Raw genomic sequence first — 23,400 nt, 5'->3', positions numbered from 1 at the left:
GAGTATGTATTCTCTGAAGTTACAGGTGCCCCGTACAGTGCAGTGTGGTCCTCCAAGGTGCTGGCGAGGGTGGGAATTAATCCAAGTATGAATTCTCTGTTTTAAAGCAGATCTGTAATTCTGGCTATGTTGACAGGTAATTAACCCCAATGCTCCACTGCCAACACCAGTACTGAAGGCCAGTTCAGTGCAGGAGGCCCCCAGACAGCTAAACTTTTCAGGATTGGCGGATTAATTCACTCTCAGACTGTTGTGAATACACTTTGAACTTCAAAAACACCATCCCTTACCGTACAAAATCGGCTTCAGTAATATGACTCCTAACATGAAAAAAGAGACAACTCATCCATCGAGGCTCAATGATTTTCTCTCTCTTTCTCTCTTTTACACTCACTGATCTAAAACAGAGGTTCTGTCCATCTTTTCAGCTCTTTTCCCCATGTAACTCTTTTTGAAGGGCCCAATCAAACGCAGCGTGCGAAGCCCTCGGTGCTCTATTTGCAAGCCTGAAGACGCCGAGCGCAACGAGGACGAGCACTTAGCCACTCAAGATCCTGTTCGTTCTAATGAGAAGTTCCCCGTCTGAGGCTCTCCGCGCCACTCTTCACATTTACATCCGAGACCGAGGCAGACAAAAGAGGAAGACAAGTGGAGGGGCGAGGGGAGGGGCCCGGGTAGAGACGGAGCTCAAGATAGTTTGCATGTTCTGTGTCCTGACACAGCCGTTCTCCAGGAGACAAAGGGAGGATCTTTTCAAGGTTAACGTCAGACAGGTACCGCTGGAGAGATCACACACAGGAGAGCGGAGGATGAGACACTTCTCATCACACCTCTATCTTTTTACCTCTTTGTCAGAGCCGCCGAGCGCATAACAAATTGTTCTTGGATTTCATTTGTTGTCAAAAGATCCCACTCCCCCCCTCCAAAGTTCTTTTATCTACGCTACATAAGAAGATGTCTGAACAAAAGTCTATTGCAATGAAGTGATCTCTGTTACAGGATGTCCCCTGGGCACAAAACTTAGAGCTAGAAAAAAAACCCTATGAAACAATATAGCGACGCAACAGGGTGAGGAGGAGTGCAGATGCAACAGAAGGTTTTCACAGTGTTAGATTGTTCTGGAGGTGTTGATATATTTGTTCTCACAGTCAAGTTGCAGTGTGGAAAAGTAAATAGGTTGTCTCTCCTCAAGCTCACTATTCACTTGCAAATGTTGGCACCACCGAATCATGACCTTCACTCTTCCAGCTTTCCTATCTGCTGAAAGCTCCACTGATACTGTAAGATCAAAAAACAATAGAGATAGCTACCGGTTGGAGTGTGAAATGACTGATAGATACAAGTAAAGGATGTGATGTTTTGGATTTTTCAGCACACAACTCTCATTTGTAATGGGAGATAACAGTTTTTCTTTGCCTTTTTCCTCTGCTTTTTTGCTGTCTTGCTCTCATCCCTGTAAAATGTTGTTGGGTTTGACTCTCTCGCTGGTAATTTTAAGTATGCAGTGATTGCCAAGGGCAAAGGAACAATGCAGTAATATTAAGAGAACAGTTTCATACTTTCTATTAATTTCCTTCATTCTCTCCATTAATTTGTTCATTACGGTGGAGATGTGTGCGTGTGCATGCATATGCACAAACACACACACCATGATACATCGTAGCTCTTCTTTCCCTTCACTCTTACTTGCTGTATTGTGCCACCGTTGCTGATGTTGTGTGTGTGTGTGTGTAGCCTGTGCCAGTCTGTTATAATCCAGACTCTGCTCATTTGGTGCCAGATCAATACAGAAGCACTGCTCCAGCATTGCAGCGTTGTCCCCCTTCACTGCCTTCCAATCACTTCTCTCTCTCTCTCTCTCTCTCTCTCTCTCTCTCTCACTCTCTCTCTCTCTCTCCCTCTCTCTCTCTTTCACTCTCTCTCTCGCTCTCTCCCCTCATTTCACCCAAATGTCGCCTGTCAATCTCTCTGCTACTGTGCCACTTTTCAGGAGGACTGCTGCTGTGTGCCTTTCTCGCCCTCCTTCCCCATAATGATGACCTCTGTATTGCAGATGTCAGATGCTGTTTTCAGTCTTCTAACGTGCTCTTAGTGGGGGGTGGCGGGCCAGTCAGAGCATCACCTTTCTTTCTTCTGTCTCCTCTTTGAAGGTGACCACTTTGTTCCACCTCTGCGTGATGCAGTCATTTTTAGCACTAGGCTAGCGATAGCGTACCAACGTTATAACAAACAGATATTTGAATATCCATTTCCTCATCCAAACTCGTCTGGCCTTTCACTTTTCTTTGGCAAACTACTGCAAACTGCTGAACACACCAAAGCCAGCTGTTCCGCCTCCAAGTTTGTAAACATCTGCCTCCTGCCTCTCCATGGTCACATGAGGTGTTGCATACAGAAGCTCCGTCGGGCAAGATAATCATAATAATATCTTGTAGTATGTGATGCACGGTCATGTTTTAAACTTGTAGTGTGAGCTTGTTTGCGCTTTAAGAGAAGAAAATTGGTTAACTTTCTCCTTATGTGCGCGATGCAACCCGATTTCAAAATCAGTTAGGATTTTAAAACTCCTGTAATCTGAGCCCAGTTTAAGAGGTTGTCATGCTGAGTCCTCCGGAGTTGACTAGATATGACCCAGAAATGCATCCTTCTCATCCTGCGGTGTCTACAACCAGACAGCAGGAATTGATCCCATAAATAACAGAGAGTGGGACAGAGGCACGCAGGGATCGGCTGGCTGGGAAATAGAGCAGCAGGAGGTGATATGTCCGAGTGGAACAAAGTAGGCAGGGGGTGGCTAGAACTGGAGCTAGGCTGGGTTTATGCCTGGTTCATGCTTTCTTTGTGGCTTCATGTGTGCAAGTTCTGTATGAATGCAGACAAGTTACTATCTGCGTGCCTTGGCATTCATACTTCTCATGAAAACTTCAGAACTTGAGTGACGCTGTAAGAAAATTCAGCTGTCCACCCCCAAACAAGAAGAAAAAACATCCGGAATGGGCCAGTGGCTTTAGTTCCTCCTCATTCATCCTGTCCTCAATAGAAGAACGTCTATGTAGCTAATTTCAGATGGTGCCTGACTCTTAAATACAGCCAATGCGGCCAGTCATTTCAGCTGCAATTAAATGTTTGCACGAAGCATGAACCAGGCATTAGGCTGTTGGGGTTGGGGGGTTGAAGATGGAGATGGTCAGACTAAGGCAAAAGTGTGTAATCTCTGGTTTGGATCTAATTTGGACAATCAGAATAGCAAGATAAAGTAGAAACACTGTACTCCAGGGACCCGAATGGCCACTGTGTGAGCTCTGCAGGGGGAACAGTGCTAGACCTCCAGACAGAGGGGCTGAGCACGGAGCTCCGCATCACCATAATGAGCCGGGCTCAGGAAACAGGTTCCACGCTGCGCTCATCATTCATATGTAATTGCTCCCTTAATGGAGAGTAGCCATTAAGTATTCACAGAGCTGGAAGGCTGATCTGTAAATGTGGCCTCCTTCTTTTAGTTTGATTACAGAGATTTTTTTTTATTCCCTTACAAAGTGGCTTGTAAACTCTAGGAGCATTGTATAAGTTTATCAGACTGCATGCTCTGCCTCCAGACAGAATACTTCCTCGCTGTTTTAGACTGTTTTATGGATTTTCTGGGATTACACCAAGTGAATTGGTGTAGGAATACCGTGTCAAACTAAAGCTAAGGATAAGGTCTTTGATTATTGGCTTAAATGGCTTATAACAAGAGAGACAGAGAGAGAATTAAGGAAAACAAACACATTCATGTGTCAAGAGCCTGGAGTCCCGGCTTTCCCTACTCTAACAGCAGCCATCTCCAGCTTATTGACACAATCACAAAATAGCAGACATGATTAAGCTTCAAATCAGGCCTTTTTTGGGTTCCGAGGCACTAAGAATACCGCAGTTAATTAACTCTCCACCCGCACATGAAACACAGTGATTTGCATTCCAGAATTGAAATGGCTCATCAAGCAATTTGTGTTGAGCTTCCTAAATTGGTGCAAAAACTGATGTCAAATTATACGCCTTTGAAACACTTGGATTGGTGATGCACAACCTACATAGATAATAACTGGTAGTAATAGGTGGCAGGGGGCGGTGGGTGTTTAAGAATGTTTGGGAGTCGAATATTTTTGAGATGTCTCTATGACAACAGTGGCACAGATCCTCGTCCTCTCCAGGGGGTGCAGTTCACTGCACCGCACCGCCTCAGGCCGTGTAAACAAGAGATGGGCGCCTTCCCAGTGAGCTTTTAGCATCGCGCAGAAGGCTTGCTCACATGGACTACTAGGAGGGTTGTAATTTAGATCAAACGTAATGACATTTTGTCATTCATCACTTACTCTGCCTGAATACATTTTCCATTTAATAACTTTGATAGTCCACTTTTCTTTATTATAGACTTTTCTGACAGCGCAGTGCAGTGTATGATTAAACAAAAAGCATCAGATCCTACTTTAGATTCTGGTCCCTTGCTGTTTCATCCCCCATCTGGTTGGGTTTGGCTGTACGTGAGTTATTGCCTCAGGGAGATTGATGGGAGTCAAACACCTTCATTGGCACTCAGAGACGTCCTCTCCTGTGTGCCACGCACTGATTGGTTGTGTGTGTGTGTGTGTGTCTGTGTGTGTGCATGTGCTAGACTTATCCTCACACTGATTCTGCCGTAGACCCTTGGTCATGATGTCCTCTCTCTCCATCTGTCAGGCCAAGTGTGTGCGTTTGCTTTCATGTATGTAAATCAGAAAGGACATCAATCCGACACACACAAAAACACACACACCCACACAGGCCAGTTTCATTCTCTCCAGCCACAATGCTGCCTTGCAATTTGCTAGACTCACTGATTGACAGGCCTCAGCAGACTTCAGACACTTGGTGCCTGCTCTCTGTCTAGCTCTGTACTTACAGCCGTGTACGGCATGCTGAACCCTGAATAATCTTCTCTTCTGTTCTCTTCTGTTCTCTTCTCTTCTGTTCTGTTCTGTTCTCTTCTCTTCTCTTCTCTTCTCTTCTCTTCTCTTCTCTTCTCTTCTCTTCTCTTCTCTTCTCTTCTCTTCTCTTCTCTTCTCTTCTCTTCTCTTCAATTCTCTTCTCTTCACCTATACCCCTACCTCTGACTCTTTCCCATATACAGGTGGATGCAGGTTGGATTGGATTTTGGTCCATTGTGGGTGGCTGTGTGTTTGGAATTGCAATGGCCAGGTAAGCTTTACCCAGTTTTCTCATCAATCTCATTGTATGACTTGTTGACTTGTTGTATGACTGTTGAATATGGCTTCAAACAACTTCAAAACATGAACATCAGCTTGCAAGGTAAGATAACTTGAATGCTCCTGGCCAGATCTGGCAACACTGCCACTGTGTGGTGCTGCCCAACGCAGTGAAGTCTGGCTCAGCAGTGTATCACTCACTATACTTGGTCATGAGGTCTGGTCCAGACTTCTAAGACCTGTGCAAATCCAGACTACTGGTGCTCATAATATTCCCAACGATGTCCGTGAAACCGTTGAGGCATCAAATTAGAGCAGTGTTTACTACAAATCTTCCTTTACACTCGCTTAGTATACTTCCATTCAGTATACATGGGAATATTCAATATTCACATTCTGTATGATAACCTTGGCTGTGCCGGCAAACAATATTAGCAACTAGTAGGCCTACCTTTGCAAAGTGTTCTTCACTGTGGGATAGCTCTGATCTCTTTGCATTCTTGAGGCTTGTACTTCAATCTGTCCCTCTGACATTTGCGAAGAATTACTGTTTATAATATTATCAATAACATAAATATTCAACCCTCATATCTCTTAATAAAGAACAGTGGAGGGTTGTTTTGAGGTAAAGGAGGGGGTCTCATTCCCGTTACCTCATCTACTCTCTTTCTCCTAATATATGATCTGAATGCAGCCACATTGTGATAGAGTGAGGGGAATGGATGCTAATGCAATCACCACTTCACCTCCATTGATGGATAGAGAGCCGCACTGCAAAGACAAAGTGTGGAGTCTGCAAAAGCAAGGGATTCATTCCTCCGCTGACGGATATACGTTTATCGCAAGCGGGGGCCCAATCAGCACTTCCAGGCAGGGCCCAATGTTTTCTTAACATTGTAATCAGGGAAATGAGCCCATAACTCCCACAGTTGATCAATGAAGCTGTTTGCAGCATGCGCTGAAAGTATATGTAAACAGGGCTGTTGAATTATTTGTGTTGATTGCACAGACTCTGAGTCCGTGGAGGGATTGATAAGTCTTTCTTTGCAACAACAGTAGATAGTTCAGTGAAATTCAGCTTTAATGACTTTGGCTGCACATTGTTTGCACTGGACTTTATGTGCAATTGTTGAAATGCACAAGTGGCTTGGTTTGTAGGGTTTGGGTGTGGCCTTGTTAGGGTGCGATCACACCTGCAGTTTGTTTTCAATGGGGCCGAACAGTGGAAATGTTTACTTGTTGCATTTTTGTATTCGGTTGGTTTAGGTTCACACTGCCCAATTACAAGCAAACCAGGGCTTGTAAACAAAAGTAACACTAGCTACATTAATATGCAGATAAAAATGTGATTATAATGTGATTAAGACAATAATGTGATTAAGGCAGAGCCCATGTAAATACCATACTCTGATTATGTTAATGCATTTATGCTCATAGTCAAAGTAAGCATAATCATAGTAATATATGGAGTACTATAATTTTAATCACATTAATAGACACCAGTTAGGACATGTATACAGCGTAGTCACATTTCTTGAACTGTGGTCAAGTATGTGTCCAGCTCACCATTCTTATGTGGAGGTAGAAGGGAACTGTAGCCTGTACTGACCTAGATTAAGGAGTGATTCTTACCAATATCTGCCATCCACAACTGCTTGTAGAATACATTTCTGCTGATGAAATTCATATGAAAGTGGCAGGACAGGTATGTTCGTTCCATCGGCAGCCTCTAATTTGAGGGATGTGATGTGCATTTTCCAAGTGCTGCACAATTACGCACACCTCAACCAATGTGGGTACGATTATTAAATCTTGCACAACTAGCCCCAGGCTGTTGCAAAATAGGTACACAACCTTCTGTGTTTTTGTGTACACCAAACTGCTTGGTTATAACTCGGTAGGCTATTCCGTACAGCTTCCAAGTTTATACAGGAGACGGACAGTGACATCCTGGAGACTCATTGGACGCAGTAGTTCCCACAGCTCCATTCTAAAGTTCCCTCCACTCTACATCACTGAAGGATCACCTGTGTCCACCAATCCTCACTCTGTATCTTCATCCAAAAACGCCGAGTTGCCAGGGTGCAACAACTGCTTTCCAACAGGTTTCCCAAAAGTAGAGCTTGAAACATTGCATTTTTTGATTACTATAGAGATAGGCTTATGGCTGCAATGAACAACATGATTTGGTAGAGCTGAATCAAGGCTGTAATTTTTTGGCTTAAATTTGATAGTGGTGGGCAAATTGGGTTTTTTTTTTTAGCAAAAAAAAAAAAAATCCCATTTCCACAGTTTTCTCTGGATAATCAAAATAAATACTTAAGCCATGTAAACAGTATTATTATGGAGAGTTGTCAGTTTATACTGTCATGTAAACAGCCTCATCAGACTATTGCCTTAATGGTGGTATTGGCAACACATGTAAATGACTCATTGACTCAAAATTAGCTTGTTTATTGGACCGAATTTTGGTAAACTGTCATCCTGTGAGTTGAGAGATTTTGGCAGTAGGATTCAAAAGAAATTCGATTCCAGTCCCCGTAGCTGAACTTGTCTGCGCTCTTTACTGTAATTGACCTTCTGTGGTGTTCATAGCAGTTAAGAACACATGAAGAAACAGCTGAATATGAGCATCAGTCCAGACTGCGGTTTGCCCTCGCCTCGGTTCATTTTGTTATGCTAGGCTTTCCAAGCATAATGAACGGCTGGCTGTAAGATGTTAACGGCTGTCTCCTTATACCCATAAAACTGCTAATTTTTGGCTTGGTGTGAGTTGATATATCATAATGCTAAGCCAGAATGTGAATGAAGTGTTCACCTGTTGTGATTTGTGGCAGCTGCTCCTGGGGCATGCACAGTGGGACGCAGACAAACTCATTAAGCGTCTTCAGTCACCTGGCTGATTGCTCTCCTTCTCACGTCTCCTCCTTGATTGGGACGTCCGTCGAGGGACGGGCCCCTAGATGCAAGCCAGCTGGGGTTACTTGATTAGTAAAAACGTTTTAGAAACAGGAGATGTTGCAGTATCTTTCATTTCTTTATTCGCTCTCTCTCCCCTTATCCCTCAATTCTGCCTCCCTTTGCTCTTCCCCACTCTTTCTCCGTCTTCCTATCCTCCTGACTTTGTCCACAACACTAGGGTGCAATATGCCATTATTAGATACATTTCCCTGGCTAGCTTGTCCTAATGGACTGGACAGGGAGCGATGTTTGTCCCTCCCCCACTAGCCACCCTGAAGATGTTAATGTCGAGATGTGAGTTATTATATGCCACTATCTGTCCCTCTCCCTCTAGCTAGCACAGCACTGTGCCACGGCTGAGCACAGCTTGCCACAGGGAGCAGAAAAATGGCCCCTATTAAAAGCTTTTTGTGCTGCAGGTGTTGCAGTGGCACATTTTAAGTGGTTTAAACCCCTGCAAGGCAAAGTTTCTTGGGGGGGGGGGTTAGCACTTGCCCTCGTCAAACTACACTGGCTGCTTAGCTAATATTGGTTGCTCATGTCGCACAGATGGATAGATGAATGGCAAGGAGCTTGACGCGGCGGGGTCAATTAGTGGTGGATGCTCAAAGGTGTAGCACTCGTCACGGAAACATTTGACAAACTGTCTGGCAGCTCTTTAATTGTGTGGCCCAGGCAGAGGCAGCTTGGAGCCAGAGATGAAGGTGGCATCGCTGCCGCCGCTTTTTGCGCGGGGAGGGGAGGGTGAAAAGAACGAATAAGTGTAGCTCGTTATCCTCTCATTACTAGCCCCAGGAAAAGACAGTAGAGAGGGGGAGAGGAAGGAGGAGGCGGAAAAGAGAACCAGGTTGTGCTCTTTCACATCGCAGAGGTTTCAGCCAGACAATACTTCAGGTTAATGAGAGATTTGATTGAGCAAATAGAATCCACAGCCTAATTTGTTTTGCCAATAAGCAGGGGCCCCTCTGTGATAGCATGCTGGTCATCATATTATACCATCTACATCTGTTTGGTAATTCTCTGCATGTCCCACAGTGAAAACGTAGACAGGCTCAAATGATAATATCAGACTGAATGACTATTGCATCATTCCTCACAGACATGAGGAGTACAGAAAATGGAATCTGATGCGACATGATTTTAAATGATGCTATCTTTATGCCCAATAAATTCTGTTAGGGGAGTGAAAATGATAGGCTTTCAATTCAGACATTACCTCACGAGAAGACATTGCCCCTCTCTCAGCAGCCATTGTGGAGTGTAACAATGCCCTAGAATGTTTTTAGTGTTCAGATATGACAGGTAACAAAAATGCAAGAATTACGATGATACAGTGTTGATATTGCTGGTGGCGGATTATAAATCGGCGGCTTTCAAAATCCAAACTCCACTCAATGTTATTAGTTTAATTCAAGCTCTGGTGCACCCGATGCCAATCGCCGATCAGGCCCTTTATAAGTGGATTCAGGGACCATCAGAGGTAGAGTTTAGGAAATAAGCTACTTACGGCTTTTCTCCCTAGAGGATCAGATTGGGATTGATACAGGGGACTGGGCGGTGATCCTCTACCCAAAGAGATGAGGGCTTGGCTGGGTGCAGGCTCAGAATTTAGTCCTTCTATGGCACTGGGGATTGTTGAAGGGTTGTGGATGGGAGCCAGTCAGTGGCAGATGGAAGATATGGATCTGTGGGGTGTAGCTGTGGGCAGAGAAACTGGACTTTTCTGGGTAGAGGCATTCACTGGGTCCTCGTACCAAACCCCCTTCTCCAGTACAGTCAGCGCACATTCTTTTAAACGCTTATACTATGGCTGTATCTTGGCTGCAGATCTGTTTACCAAAGATGGAGGAAATTCATGACAAGTCATACATTAATATTAAAAGGAGTTTGGTGCAAAATCCACTGTGCAAACATGTTAGTTATATTTTGCCCTTGGGCTGCACTGGATTCCCTCATGGCAGTTTAGAGTCCAAAGGTATGAATATACATAGAACAGTGCTCTGATTTATTCCTGTACACAGACAGTTATGTGTTAGGCTATCGGGTCAAGTGTTCACAGAATGACAGTTCATGAAACCCCAGTAGACAATAATGTCATCTAAAAATACCACGCCGGAGGAAAAGGTTTGAGGGAAGATGTTCTCGTTAGCTGTCCAAAAGATGATTTTCCTTATCCCCTGGCCCTCAGCATACTGACAGAACTTCACGACTTAGCCAAACTAATTAGACAATTCCCACATGTATGGGGTGGGTCCATTCCCACACGTTCATTGTCAAGTTCAACCCTCTCCTCTCAAGCATCTTGTCTGTGTGCAACATAACAAAGGCAATTAGCGTCTGTCTTCGCTACAGGCTTCCGTGTAGCTTCATCTAACCATTCACCAGTGTATGTATGCATACCCAGAGGAGTGGAGAAGAGCTAACGAACAGTGAGGGTTTATAAGAGGCTGCAAAGAGAAACAATACTCAAGCGGGTTTGGGAACCGCCTGATGGCTTGTCTTCAACAATATAGAATAATGCTCATCTGATATCTGCCTGCTTAGCTGGTGAGACAAATTGAATCAACTCTTGGTATAGTGTCTGGGTGTCTAATGACAAGTACAACAAAGGCACTCAGAAACAAGAGGGGGGCAGGAAACGATCTGGCCTGCCGCTGAAACAGTGTGTGTCTCTAGTAATAGATTATGACACAAAGTCACAGAAGAGGCCAGCACTGAGAGATGGCACTGCTGTTCATCGTGTGAACGATGCCTCTTGCTTTTGGAGCTGCTTTCTTTACTCACTACAGTGTCTCACTCTGTCTGCTCCTGGTGTGTTCCAGGTTTGGAGGTCTGAGTACGTTTTTTTTTGCCTCTTGTACCTTTTTTTTAATCTAGCCTCTCTCCTCCTCCCCTTCTCCTTCTCTCTCTCGCTCTTCCTCCCTTCCTCCGCCCTCCTCCCACCCTCCCCCAGGTTTGCAGACTCCATCCGGGGCATGCTGAAGCTGATCCTTGTGCTAATGATGGCAGGAGCCTCGCTGGCCTCTACCTGGTTCACACTCACCTGTCTGACCAGCCTCACTCACCTCCCCTCCACTGCAGGTGGGTCCATAGTGGATGTTGATGCTCTTACATTAGGATGAATTTGCGGGATAACACCCCCTGCATTATTCAATGGATTTGTTAAGCCCATAGACACAGATGTAGCTGTATTTGCTCTGTATTCCTGTATTCCAACTTGGTTCTTATATTTAATACATATTCAGTGGAACCAATCCATTTGCAGTAGACGTCAGTGACAGACCGATTACAGACATTAATGGACTGAACAGCACAGGAGTTTTTCCCCTGAATTTCCTTGAGCCAAACCAACAAGCATATGTCGTTCAAAGCCACTGATTCTAGCCATCATCATCCATCATCATTCACCGTCTCTGGCACCGCTGTCTTTCTATCTCGCCCCCTCCCATCCCAGACACTGGCAGCCCACAACAGGCAGGCTCCAACCTTGCTCATCCACCTGGCATACATACAAGGGGTGGCATGATCCTGCAACAAAGTCTGCCAAATACCCCTTATTATCCTCGGTGGGATGTTCAGCAGCACACACCAATCAGTGTAATCTCCTGTAGGTTTTTGTCAGCAAGCAGCTAGTCACTTGTGGGTTTTTTTTTTTTTTAAATAGTTTGCACAGATGTTGTTAATGGGGTGTGTTGTCTGTGTAGCTTTTCTGTCTGTCAGGCCTTATCCTTTTATCCTACCTGGACCCATTGATATCCACAGGCTACAATTATTTTCACAACTCCAAAACAGTAGGGAGTGCTGAAAGACAGGGGTTAACACCAAACATGTACCACATGCCTAGTGCTGATGTTACCATGTAGCTCTTCCCCTCAAGGGATCTCCCACTGCCTTATAGGGATTGGCGGTTGATACCTGATGTAATAATGTGAGGAAAAAGCCCAGAGGGTGAAGCTCTTGGGCTAAGTGTTTGATATAAGCGCTTCATTAGGGTTGAATAAAGACGAGCAGGGGAGTAGCCAGCCTTTGATGGCTGCGTGAGTGGCGCCTGGGTTCCCCGTCACAGGCAGGCGGGCGGGCGGGCATGCGAGGGCCCTCGGAGGCACTGTGATTAAAGGGACGTGCAGGCTAATGGGTTGCTCATTTGGACCAATCTGCTGTGATAAGGGAGATGGAGGGTGCCGTGATGCTCCAGAGGTGATGGCTTAATCTGCTCACACATCCACTCTAATACACACACGCTCTTCACCCCAAGCCCCAACCAAAGCACTGCAGCTGAGACAGACCACTATGGTGGCCAAACGCAGTCAGCACTCTTTGAATGCTCTGCAAACAAGGCCAAACGTACACACACGGTCAGCATTGACCAGTTATATGTAGTGGCAATAACACTGTATTCCACAAACCTTTGAAAAAGATGACCTCAATTGGTTCATTCTGGGAAATAAACTTAGCCAGTATTCACAGCAGGATTTTAAAGCCTGTGGATTTTCCTACATCCACCACCCACTGCTTAACCACCATTGTCTCATTATCAAAGCCCAGCCATATTACCAGAGCTGCATCTACAGCAGGAAACCAGTGGGAGATTTGTTTGTGTAGTGTTGCAGTGCTCGATGGCCTCTCTTTCATGATGTTTCTCCTCTAGTTAAGCACCAGGGCCTGTAATGGTCAAGTCTTTCACAGCAGAAGTGTTGATGGAGGATCACTGACCTTGATTATTTTAATGACTCAACTAGCTAAACCTGTTCCCTCTCAGCAGTCCCATCTGGAAGGAAGGGAAGGTGGCATATAACTTGACTGCAGCTGTGTAAGCTTGACCAGCAGGTTGGCCCACGCTATTTAAAGAGCTGCTTGAATGGCCTGTACCCCATTACCACACAATACATAAAATCCCAGAAAGAGCACTGCAGCGGCAAATAGAGTGCAGGCTCTTTTTCCTCACGGCTTCTCTTGTGTCAGCAAATTTAAAATGTGAATAAAATTGTAAGCCAATGTCGTTCTTCTTTCTCTCCTTGCCCTTTCGTAGCCACCCTGTACACCTCCTGCATCCTGGTGGGCATCTTCATCAACAGCAGCGTGCCCATCTTCTTTGAGCTCTTCATCGAGACGGTGTACCCGGTCCCCGAGGGCATCACCTGCGGAGTGGTCACCTTCCTGGGCAACCTGGTCACCGGCCTGCTGCTCTTCTTCCTCACTTTCTACTGTACTGGTAAGACAGGAGGACTGCCTGGGCAATGACGGGGAAGCAATATGTGACAAAACCCCCATTGCTGTAGAACTGTTTTGAAAATGCACATTCAGAAGTGGAGATTAGATTAGATTCAGAATATTGGTTTTTAAACCATTATTCTTCCAGGGAAGGTTGCAGGTTTCAGTTCAATCAATCGCAACCATGGAAAAACTGGATTGGAATGTGGCTGGGAATCACATCCATAATCTTTTATCTTAAATATAGCATTGTTCTTGATAGAAAAGGAAATCTCAAATATCCTCAGGTAATGTCAGAGGTTTGACAGGCAGGAAGGGGTGCGGCAGGTGGGACTGTACCAACGGTTTCCCTGGCAAAGATACTGATTAGGCTAAAACATTAAAGTCACATCATGCACTGAAAATGCACTGTTTTTGAGCTCAAGATGACAGGTGCTTTCTGGATGTGGGATCCAAGCGCTGACGATAGTGGTGATAATCGGCAGAGGATGGGAAGATGAGGTTCCCTGACTTGACACGTTCAGAAGGAAAAGAGAAAAACTTTCCTTTTGTAGTTTAGCCTTGGATTTATCTTCGAGTTGGCAGCCTGGCATGGTTTGATAGAATAATGTCGGCCCACAGCAGAGAGGACAGTGTGTCGTCTCCTTTTCTTCTGCCTCCACCGTTTTCACAGGAGCCAGACAAATCATAAGTAAACAGAGCTCAGTCATCCGTGCATGTGAGTGTGTGTTTTTGTGTATGGGTGTGTACACAGGTCCACATGTCTTTTCCGTGAGCCCATCTCCACTGTGATTTTTCCCCAACCTCTTCGTGGTCTGATTAACCTTCCCTGTAAGTTTGGCAACATCGCAGAGCCAGTCAGCTGGAATGATGGATAAATCTTCCAGAGAACATGACACACTCCCTCTCCCCTCTTTGTTTAAGTAAATAGGATATATATTTTCAGATCCTCATACATATTCATAAGGTTCATCCTCCTCCACTGCCAAGTCCCTCCAATTGCCGTGAGGCTGGAGGAGGCTACTGACAGCTGTTCCCTGACAACTGTATCTTGATCCTTTTCTTCTGGATTGTCTTCCCGGTGCAGGTGGATATGCTTTGACCTGGAGGCCTTTAGAGCCCACTAACAAGTATGACAGTCAGGCAGCGTGTGTGTGTGTGTGTGTTCCAGCCAGGGCAGGAAACCAGCTTCTTTTGTCTAGAGCAGCAGTTCTCTAACATTTTCTTGCCACAGGCTTGCATAAGGCCACGGACCCCAATTTGATAAGATTTTTCTCCCTGCGACACCCATATCACCCTCATTGTTGTTGATTTAATATTGAATTGTTTATCTGTCTAAACTGTACGTTGGTATATAATAGTGGTGAGTGTGAAAGCTATGATCACAATAGTCATTCTTATACATTCTTTAATTGGGATAATTTCTAATGAATTAAATTACAGGGAAATTGAACTATTCCTAGTTACTGGGGAACAAAATTCACCTGCTGCTGTCATTATTTTCCCACCCAACTAAATTTTTAGCATAGAATAATTCTAAACTGTGATTGTTTGGAACTTAGACTGCAATCCTGATCACAAGTGATTAAGCTGCAACTAATGATTATTTTCATTATCCTTTTTTTAATCCTTTAGTCTATGTGAAACTGAGAAAAGCAAGCAAATCTTAGCATTTGTGAAGCTGTAACAAGCAAATATTTGGTATTTTTACTTGATATGACTAAAACCACTAATCAACTAGAAGGGCACTCGGAGAGCGCAGACCTCCGCCAAGGTTCGTGCTATTATTGCTTGTTTGTGAGTCAGATCCGGATCCGCTCCAAAATAATGGGTTCTTCCTTGGCCCATGCTACACCCTTCCACGAAGTTTCATGAAAATCGGGCCAGTAGTTTTTCCGTAATCCTGCTAACAGACAAACAAACAGACAAACAAACGGCACCAAAAACATAACCTCTTTGGCAGAGGTAATTATCAAAATTATAATCGGTTAATTTTCTGTCTATTGATTGATCGATTGACTAATCGTTTCAGCACTACCAGTGACGTGTTTTGAATTCCCTAAGCTGGTAGTGTGCCAGTGTGCTTGTGATAAATCATAGATTGGACGGCAGTGTAGCCCAGACAGGGTGTGGACAGACAGAGAGCATCAGGTAGATAGAGACATAGCAGCTGCAGGCGAACACACACACACACACACACACACACACACAACCAAACACACACACACACATATTCACACTCACAAAGGAAGGACTCATAAAGAATACATGATGTATCCTCTGCTCTGCTCCCCTCTCAGGGGTGCTGAATGATTGACTGCTTGATGTGGACAGAGGTGTGTGTGTGTGTGTGTGTGTGTGTGTGTGTGTGTGTGTGTGTGTGTCTCTCTGTGTCTGCATCTTTAATGTGTCTGTCTGCCTTGTGGTTGTGCCTGTGCAGTGTGTGTTTCTGCGTCCATCTGCTTGTGTGTGGGTGCGTGCTTGTGTGCAAGTGCGAATATCGATGGATGGCTGTGCGTTTGTGTGTGTGTGTGTGTGTGTGCGGGCGAGCCAAAGGCATCTGATGCGGTAAGATAGATCCTGACAACTTCCCTGTGACAGCCAGGAAGAAGATCAAGCCATGGTGATGGAGTTATTGTGGCTCTATTCTTCACATCCCACCCTGAAGTTGTCTCCTAGCATGTGATTCATCTGCGCTCTCTTGTCAGATAGCTCACACTGATACAGACTTGGACACACAGTACATGTAAGCTTGTAGATAACTTTACTGAACACGAATGGCTCAAGAAAACGAGTGGTAAATTGCCACCAGCTGACTACTAGTAAAAAATGACTGAGTCTATTCTGCCGGCCACATTGGCAAGTAACAACCACTGTTTGTAGGTTTGTCTCTATTCTGAAAAGCTCCCTGGCTGGTAAATAGTGAAATCTAGCAGCCACTGTGGCCAGTGAAAAAAAAAAAGTTTCCTGTCCTGTTTAGAAAACAGCTGTGTTCTGTTCTCCCGGAGAGATCATTCTTCCACAGATTAATGTGATTATTATGTAAATTCCCCATGAAAGTATTCTAGTGGGCTGTCTCATTACTCTAATTTCCTCTGTGTAGTTCCGTAATGGATGTGGCAGGTAATATGTAGACTTCAAAGTTGATAAATTCTACATGAGCCCCGTCTTTTCAAAACCCTCTCATCTCCTGGTTTAGAAAATTGGCAATCCCAGGCTCAAAGATTTTCATTTATTTCCAGGTTACAGTTCACTTTAGGATTTCTTTTTGGCTGCCCACTGCCCAGTTATGCATTCTGAATTATGGCTCCTTTACGAGCGGAGAGGCATTTATGAATTTACCTCCATGTCCATTTTAATATCTGTGAGAAGCTGTTCTTGGTTCAGTGAGCCCTAACTGCCCTTCCGGCCCTGTTGTCGTGTTTTTAAATTCCCAAAGTCTCTGAGAAACATGAATGGAGCCTCCCGGCCATATATCTGCACTTGTCGCTCTTTTTCGATTTCATCTGTTGTGTGTTTGTGTGATTTAGCGTGGTGCGTTGGGCGGAATACAAAGCGGCAAAAGGCACTGTGGAGCAAGAGAACGTCAAAGGCTTTGTAGAGGAAGAAGAGAAGGAGGAGGAGAGGGAGGAGGAAGGCGAGGAGGGAAGGGGTGGCACAGAGTTGCCGTTCAGCTGTGTGTTGTTAAAGTCTTCTGCATAGGGCAAGCAGGGATTATTCACTGCAGTGAAATAATTGCCGCTGTTCTTCAGTCCCGCAGAGTTTTTTTTTCTTCTTCCCGCTAAACTTTGCATGCTCGACTGAAGTGGAAATGTCTTCGCAGGCTGACTTTTTCAGCCCCCCCCCCCACGAAGAGTGTGGAGGTGTTCAAAAACCCCCACAAAAACAGCATTTCTGTGTGGAGCTCGGTTCATTCCTGAGAGAATAAACACTTTATTTTTGTTTTGCTGTTTTTATTTTTGGAAGAGTTGTGAGTCATGAGCGAGAGGTAACATTGACACAGTAAACGAATGGCAGTGCATTAGCTAGGTTAACACAAGTGCACACATACAAAGTACACACACGCACACACACTTAGACAGTCATTTTGAATGATGCAGATATAGTAGATGTGTGTGTGCTCACCAGCTCCATCATTCTACAGTAAATATTTTCACATGCATTGTAAAGAGGAAATGGTTACAAGCTTTCATTTCTTGATGGATGATCTTGTTCTCTGTGGCAAGCTTGCCTATGTATCTTGAGGTGTCACCCTCTCTTCTCCAACAGAAGAAGCCACCATAAAGGGGACATTGAGTCCTATTGAGAACTCACATTAATTACAACGCTGCATTGACCTCAATTATGACTGATTAAGGCCGTGAGACGCCTGTCCCCTCACGTCTCAATCTTCATCTGTAGCACCAATCTGCTGACTGTGGCAGCTCCTGTAATAGGTTGTTAATATGATGAACTGTCTGATGTTCGCACTGATGTCCTCTGTATATGGTAATGCCTTTAGAGAACACATTAGAGTTCATGGCAGTGGTGATCAATTGAATTGTGGCTGATGTCCATTTGTAATGGTTCAGTTAAAGCATAGCGCACCGGTTGAACTGCTCTAAGTTCCCCTGCCATCGTTGTCTACCAATTCTCCTTTTGTACATCACATGTCCGTCAAACTTCTCTTCTCCTCCTCTCCTCCTAATAATAAACTTAATTTGTATGTCACTTGTTTAAAAGACTTTACAAAGTGCTTTAACAATTAATATGAAAACAAACATCATACTAAATTATCGTAATTATCATAACTAAATTGAAACAAATAAAAACAAGAGGGAACCTACATAAAAGGATAAACATAAAAAGATAAGAATATCAGGTCAAAAACAATATAATATCAGAAATAACAGGATGAAACACATCACATAAAGGCAATAAAAATAAGTTTTAAGAAATTATTTAAAAGATGGTACTGATTTTGCAAGTCTAAGCTCAGGTCACCTTTAGTCTTCAGCCTAGAGTTTGGAATGATGATCTGAGGCTGCACACTGGTTTATAGTGGGTGAAGTGAAATCGTAAAATCAACTTAAAACCGAACAGGTAAACTTTGACTTGTGACTCCTCTCCTCTCCTCTCCTCTCCTCTCCTCTCCTCTCCTCCAATCTGCTGATACCCTAACTTCTAGTGTTTAATCAGATGTATAGCATTTGGTGGGCTCCCATGCCATTTCCCCACACTTTGCTCCCGGCTCCTCCTTGCAGTTGGTATGTCAGAGGGGAGCGATTGAGCCGCTTATCCATTTTTACCACAGCACCTGATTGAATTACCCAAGAGGTCCTTGGGCCCACATTAGCATTCATTCTAGGCTGCAGGCCTAAACGCACGCACGCACGCACCCCCCCCCCCCCACACACACACACACACACACACACACACACACACACACAGACACATAGACAGTGAGCCTCCAACTTTAAATGGATGAGTCTGTGTTAAGCATACATGTGAGAACGAGAGAGAGAGAGAGTTAGATGGAGAGACGGTGGGTCAGATAAACACAACTCCATTAACCTGCCTCCATGCCAGGTCTCCTGCTGTCCGGCTCACACACCCCTGATTAATGAGGTTGCTTTGGGAGTCTCGACACCACACTGCAAACACCCTCGCCCAATCCCTCACCTTCCTCCCCTCTCACACCTTTTCACCAAGCCTCCATCCCCCTCTCCACCCCCATTTTGCCTCCATATCGCCTTTCCTCCCAGCCTTGCCCTCTCATCCCATGTTCTTTGTCCACGTGCCAGAGAGTTGTTGAGTGACCAAGCGCACGGGGGTTTGTGCCTAACAGCCAAATCATACAATTTACCCCAAAGAGGCCAGGCCGTGCTGTCCAAGCCCCAGTCTCTCCACGCATCGATCGGCCGCTCTCTTTAGGCCAGGGGCAATTGATTGACGACATTATGAAAGGCTCGCCCGCTGCGATCGAACCGGGCCCGGTGTGAATTGAGATGCATCGCGCTGGCAGGGTCCCCGGGGCTCGCTTGTGTGTTGTGACCTGATTTCTCTATATTTAGTCTGGCCCGTTATCAGGACCCTAGCAGCTGCCTGCTGCCACCGCGTCCTCCGTCTTGGCTGAACAGTTGGCCGTTGCCGTCGAGCGGCGTAGATTCTGCTTTATGTCTCTGTCAGTCCAAACACAACACCTCAAACACCTCGCCTACATGTTGTTGAGACAGTTGGCTTCATAGCAAGTGCTGCTGACTGCATTTGAAAGGAGGATTTTATTGATTTGGGTTTTGCCCAGACTGGATATTTGTATCAAGGTGTGTGCATGTGTGTGCACGTATCTCTCTGTGTGTGTGTGTGTGTGTGTCAGTGTGTGTGTGTGATAGAGAGATTGTGTACGAGGAATAGATTGCCTGTGATGATGAGTTCAGAAGCCGATGGCTCAGTGCAGTCGGACTAGCTTTCCAGTCGCCCTTCACATCCAGCATTATTGCAGACAGCCAAAGCACCTTTCCTCTGGTTAATGGAGCTTGAACAAAACAGAGAAAATAGAGCACCTCATTCTGAACCATATTTAGGTTCAGGTTTAGGTCAATGATAATGGGCAAACACTCCCAATATCATTGAATTATTCAGAATCATGATCAAAAGAGTGCAGGCGGTTCTTATTTCCTATACGGTACGGCTCGGACTCCTATTGATTAGCCATTAGTCCTATATATTATTCATAAATTATTCAGCACTACTTCATTCTGACTCTCATTAGGTTTCCTGATGTATGCAGACTGCTCATATTTCATTATGAAGGAACACATGATGTTGTGGTCTGGTCCTTAGTTAGCCGGGTGGAGACTGTCCCGCTATTAAAAGGTCACAGGTTCAGTCTCTACAATAGCAAACATGTGCATCCATCAGCGTCCATGTAGCCTGCTGAAGTGTCCTGGAGCAGGACATTGAGCCACCTACCTGCTCACTTAGTGTCAGTCATTCCTGATAAGAGCTGCATGCTGCTAAATGCCTAAAATATAAAATGTCCTCTCCTCTCTCCCTCCTCTCCTCCATCCAGATCTGTCATGGCTGAACTGGTGTTTAACTGGGTCCTGTCTCTTCAGCCTGGTCCTCATCCTCTTCTTCAGGGAGTCCTACGACCGCCTCTACCTGGACGTCTTTGTCTCCGTTTGAAACCACCAGCGAAAAAAAATGACTGAATATATAATAATAATTCTTGCACAAAGAGGAAAAAACAAGGGAGAGAAAGGGGGAAGCCAGCGCTCTCTCTAAGATTTTATGTAAATGTGTATCTTTGGCAACAGTGGTGATGCGTTGTGATTCAGTCATTGTACGGCTGCCGAGAAGAGGCACCAGGCAGCGAGAGGAGTTTCTGTGTCTATGTTTACTCTTTATACGTGATTGACTCGGCGCCACATGGCCGTCTGACGCATCACCGTCTGTTTTTATATGTCAACCTACGTTTGTATGTAAGCAAACATTTGTGAACGGTTTAATTTTTTTAACCAGTCATGGCATGAGGGACTGTTGTTGTTTACAGATGATGTAATATTTAAAGTTGTTCTCAGTGTCGCACCCATGAGGCCATTCAGTTTACTTTCCCTGTTCCTCTCCAATAGCCCCAAAGCCTAGAAGCTGGTCTTCAGTCAGTTTCCTTTCCATTTGCCCCATAATCTACAACGGTACAAGCTGGACGGCGAACTGATTCCAGATCAGCGTCTAGTGGCGGAAGTAAAGGGTGATAATTGGACGGCTTCATCAGCCAATCAGCGGGCCTGGCTGTGCTGAGTCGGGGCTAACAAGGGACCTCCTAGTGTTTTAGTGCCACTCAGAACTGTGGGCTATGACTAGCTGGGGAGCCGTAACTGGCCCAGCGCTGTTAAGTGACCTGTGATATTGCCCGTCATTGAGAGACAGACACTCATATTACCTTTTACGGCCCTCTCAAGCCTAATGTTATGCAAGACCTAAAAACGATCTACCAAAATGATTGACACCACGCTGGTCGCCTGCCAGAGACGTGGGCTGGGATTGGATAAGCCCTCGCAATGCGACTCTGTCTGGTTTTTTTGGTTGTTTTTTTCCCTAATGAACTGTTCATAATGTGGAATAGCCATTCTCCTGTGTCATCTGAACTGCCGAGCGAGCATGTGTTTGGAAGTATGTATGTCACATTTCAGAAGTTGTTCTCATACGTTTTACCTATTTACAGATAATGGTGTTCATTTACGGGAGATTTTTGAAGCTTAACTTAATTAAGTTTATTTGTTTTTTTTGTCTGTTTTTTTTTTTTTTTTTTTTTACAGTTTTTAACATTTTGTTTTCCTCAGTAGCCAGCTTTTATAACCAATATTTATTTGAGGGATTACAACACTAACACGGTTAATACCAGAGACAGTTATAGTGAAACAGGACTGCTGAGGCACACTTAAGCAGAGGGAGTTTCTTTTAAATGGGGGTTTACATCGCATTGTAATCGCCAAGCCGCTCTTCATCAAAAAGCACCAGCAGGAGTCACTGCGCTGACTGAGCATCTACTGACAAAAACCTGAGGGAGAGAGTAGGAAATAGACATTTTCTCAACTGATAAGACGGGAACTGCAACAGACCTCAGCTCCAAATCTGGAGGGACAGAACCACATTCAGGCAAACTGCAAAACACACCTGCCCTTTATTGACACAGTTTTACTCTAACTTGTTGGTGACTTCTCTTTCTGTGTTTGTTTTCTTCCTCTTCAGTCGGTGGTGCCATGCACAGGAACTACGGGAAGTGTTTGAATTTGTTTTCCTTTTGGGGGGAGAGGAGGCTTTATAATGTATATCCTGATGCTAGTATTTTATTTTTTACTCTCCTTGTACAGAAAGGGTTGTCTTTTACCTTGTGACATGTTGCCTTAATTGCCCGGTGCTGTGCATTCAGCCCCCCCCTCTCCTCCTCCCTCTCCTCCTCCCTCTCCTCCACACTGTGACTAGCTCGTCTCTATATGTATACGGTTAAAAGGTCATGTTCTCAGATTCTGCAGCACTGCTCAGAGGTTTCCTGGGGTTATAAATGTCCTTGTTCTGTGGAAAGGAAAAAAAGAACATGTATGACTGTTGAATATTTTCAGCACTTTATTAAAATGAACATTTTAAGAATAAGAAGCTTATTAAAGGAAAACTCCACCCTTGGATACTCTGACATTGATATATATCATCAATCTGTGATGTTCAGTACATTCCAGGAGTTATTTTGTGATGAATTATTGTAATTTACTTTTTTTGGTGCATCCACTTTCCCTCAACCTGCCACCTACTTTTTCAGTTAGTGAATTCCTACATTTCCCAGAGTGCCTTTTGACAACCCCCACAGAATGGGCATCAACTTGTTGCCTTCAATTTGATTCTGAGGGACTGACACTGAAACCTGACATTTACTGTTGATGTTTCAGATAGCTGAAAAATGTGGACTGATGAGACTCCATTGTAGCTGTGCTGGAAATATCTCGACATGACATGACATCACCTATGTCTGACCAGCAGGAGTAAGAAAAACACACCACCAAACAGCAAAATGGACCCAGAAAGGCCAGGCACATCGCCAATAACAGTGTTACATTGTAATGGGCTGAATTTTTCCTTTAAGGAGCAGATTACATCATGCTCTAGTGGAGTCTGAACCTGTTTGTGTTGTTATTTTGGCAGCACGGAAACACATCTCATTCTCGCACATCATCCTCAGGCAAGAGTTGCTGCAGTGCACAACACCCAGAGGACATCCGCACTTCCAGGAAATATCCCATCTCGTTTTTCCCCAGTTCAGTTTTGTGATACAATTAAGGGTGAACGTGCATGACCTCATTGTTTTTAAGCCTCCATTAAGCCCCTGTATATACAGCTTCTCCCCCCCCCTTTCCTCCTCAGCTGGGGATGAGCTCATGGTCTGCTGCAGGCCAGAGTGCAGGCCTCCAGGGCCGGTATGCATGCAATGGTAGAAGACTTCTCAAATCTGGTTCCAATCAGAATCAGTGGC

General features: G+C 44.7%; 1 protein-coding gene across 1 annotated transcript in view; it reads left to right on the top strand.

Moving 5' to 3' along the window:
- slc49a4 (solute carrier family 49 member 4) overlaps positions 1–23,153 on the top strand; it is a 41,258-nt gene extending 18,105 nt beyond the window's left edge. The window contains exons 6-9 of the mRNA XM_071538840.1: positions 5,147–5,214; positions 11,137–11,264; positions 13,213–13,395; positions 20,446–23,153. Coding sequence (XP_071394941.1) covers positions 5,147–5,214; positions 11,137–11,264; positions 13,213–13,395; positions 20,446–20,561 — 495 coding nt within the window. The 3' untranslated portion in view covers positions 20,562–23,153. The remainder of the gene's footprint in view (positions 1–5,146; positions 5,215–11,136; positions 11,265–13,212; positions 13,396–20,445) is intronic.
- Positions 23,154–23,400: the final 247 nt, after the last annotated feature.

This window comes from Centroberyx affinis, unplaced genomic scaffold, assembly GCF_046629955.1.
Source record: "Centroberyx affinis isolate AG114_WGS23_722 - 3 ecotype Tasmania unplaced genomic scaffold, CSIRO-AGI_Caff_v1 ptg003356l_1, whole genome shotgun sequence".
Lineage (NCBI taxonomy): Eukaryota > Metazoa > Chordata > Actinopteri > Beryciformes > Berycidae > Centroberyx > Centroberyx affinis.
Note: the sequence above shows the minus strand (reverse complement) of the source record. Positions and strands in the feature narration are given on the sequence as shown.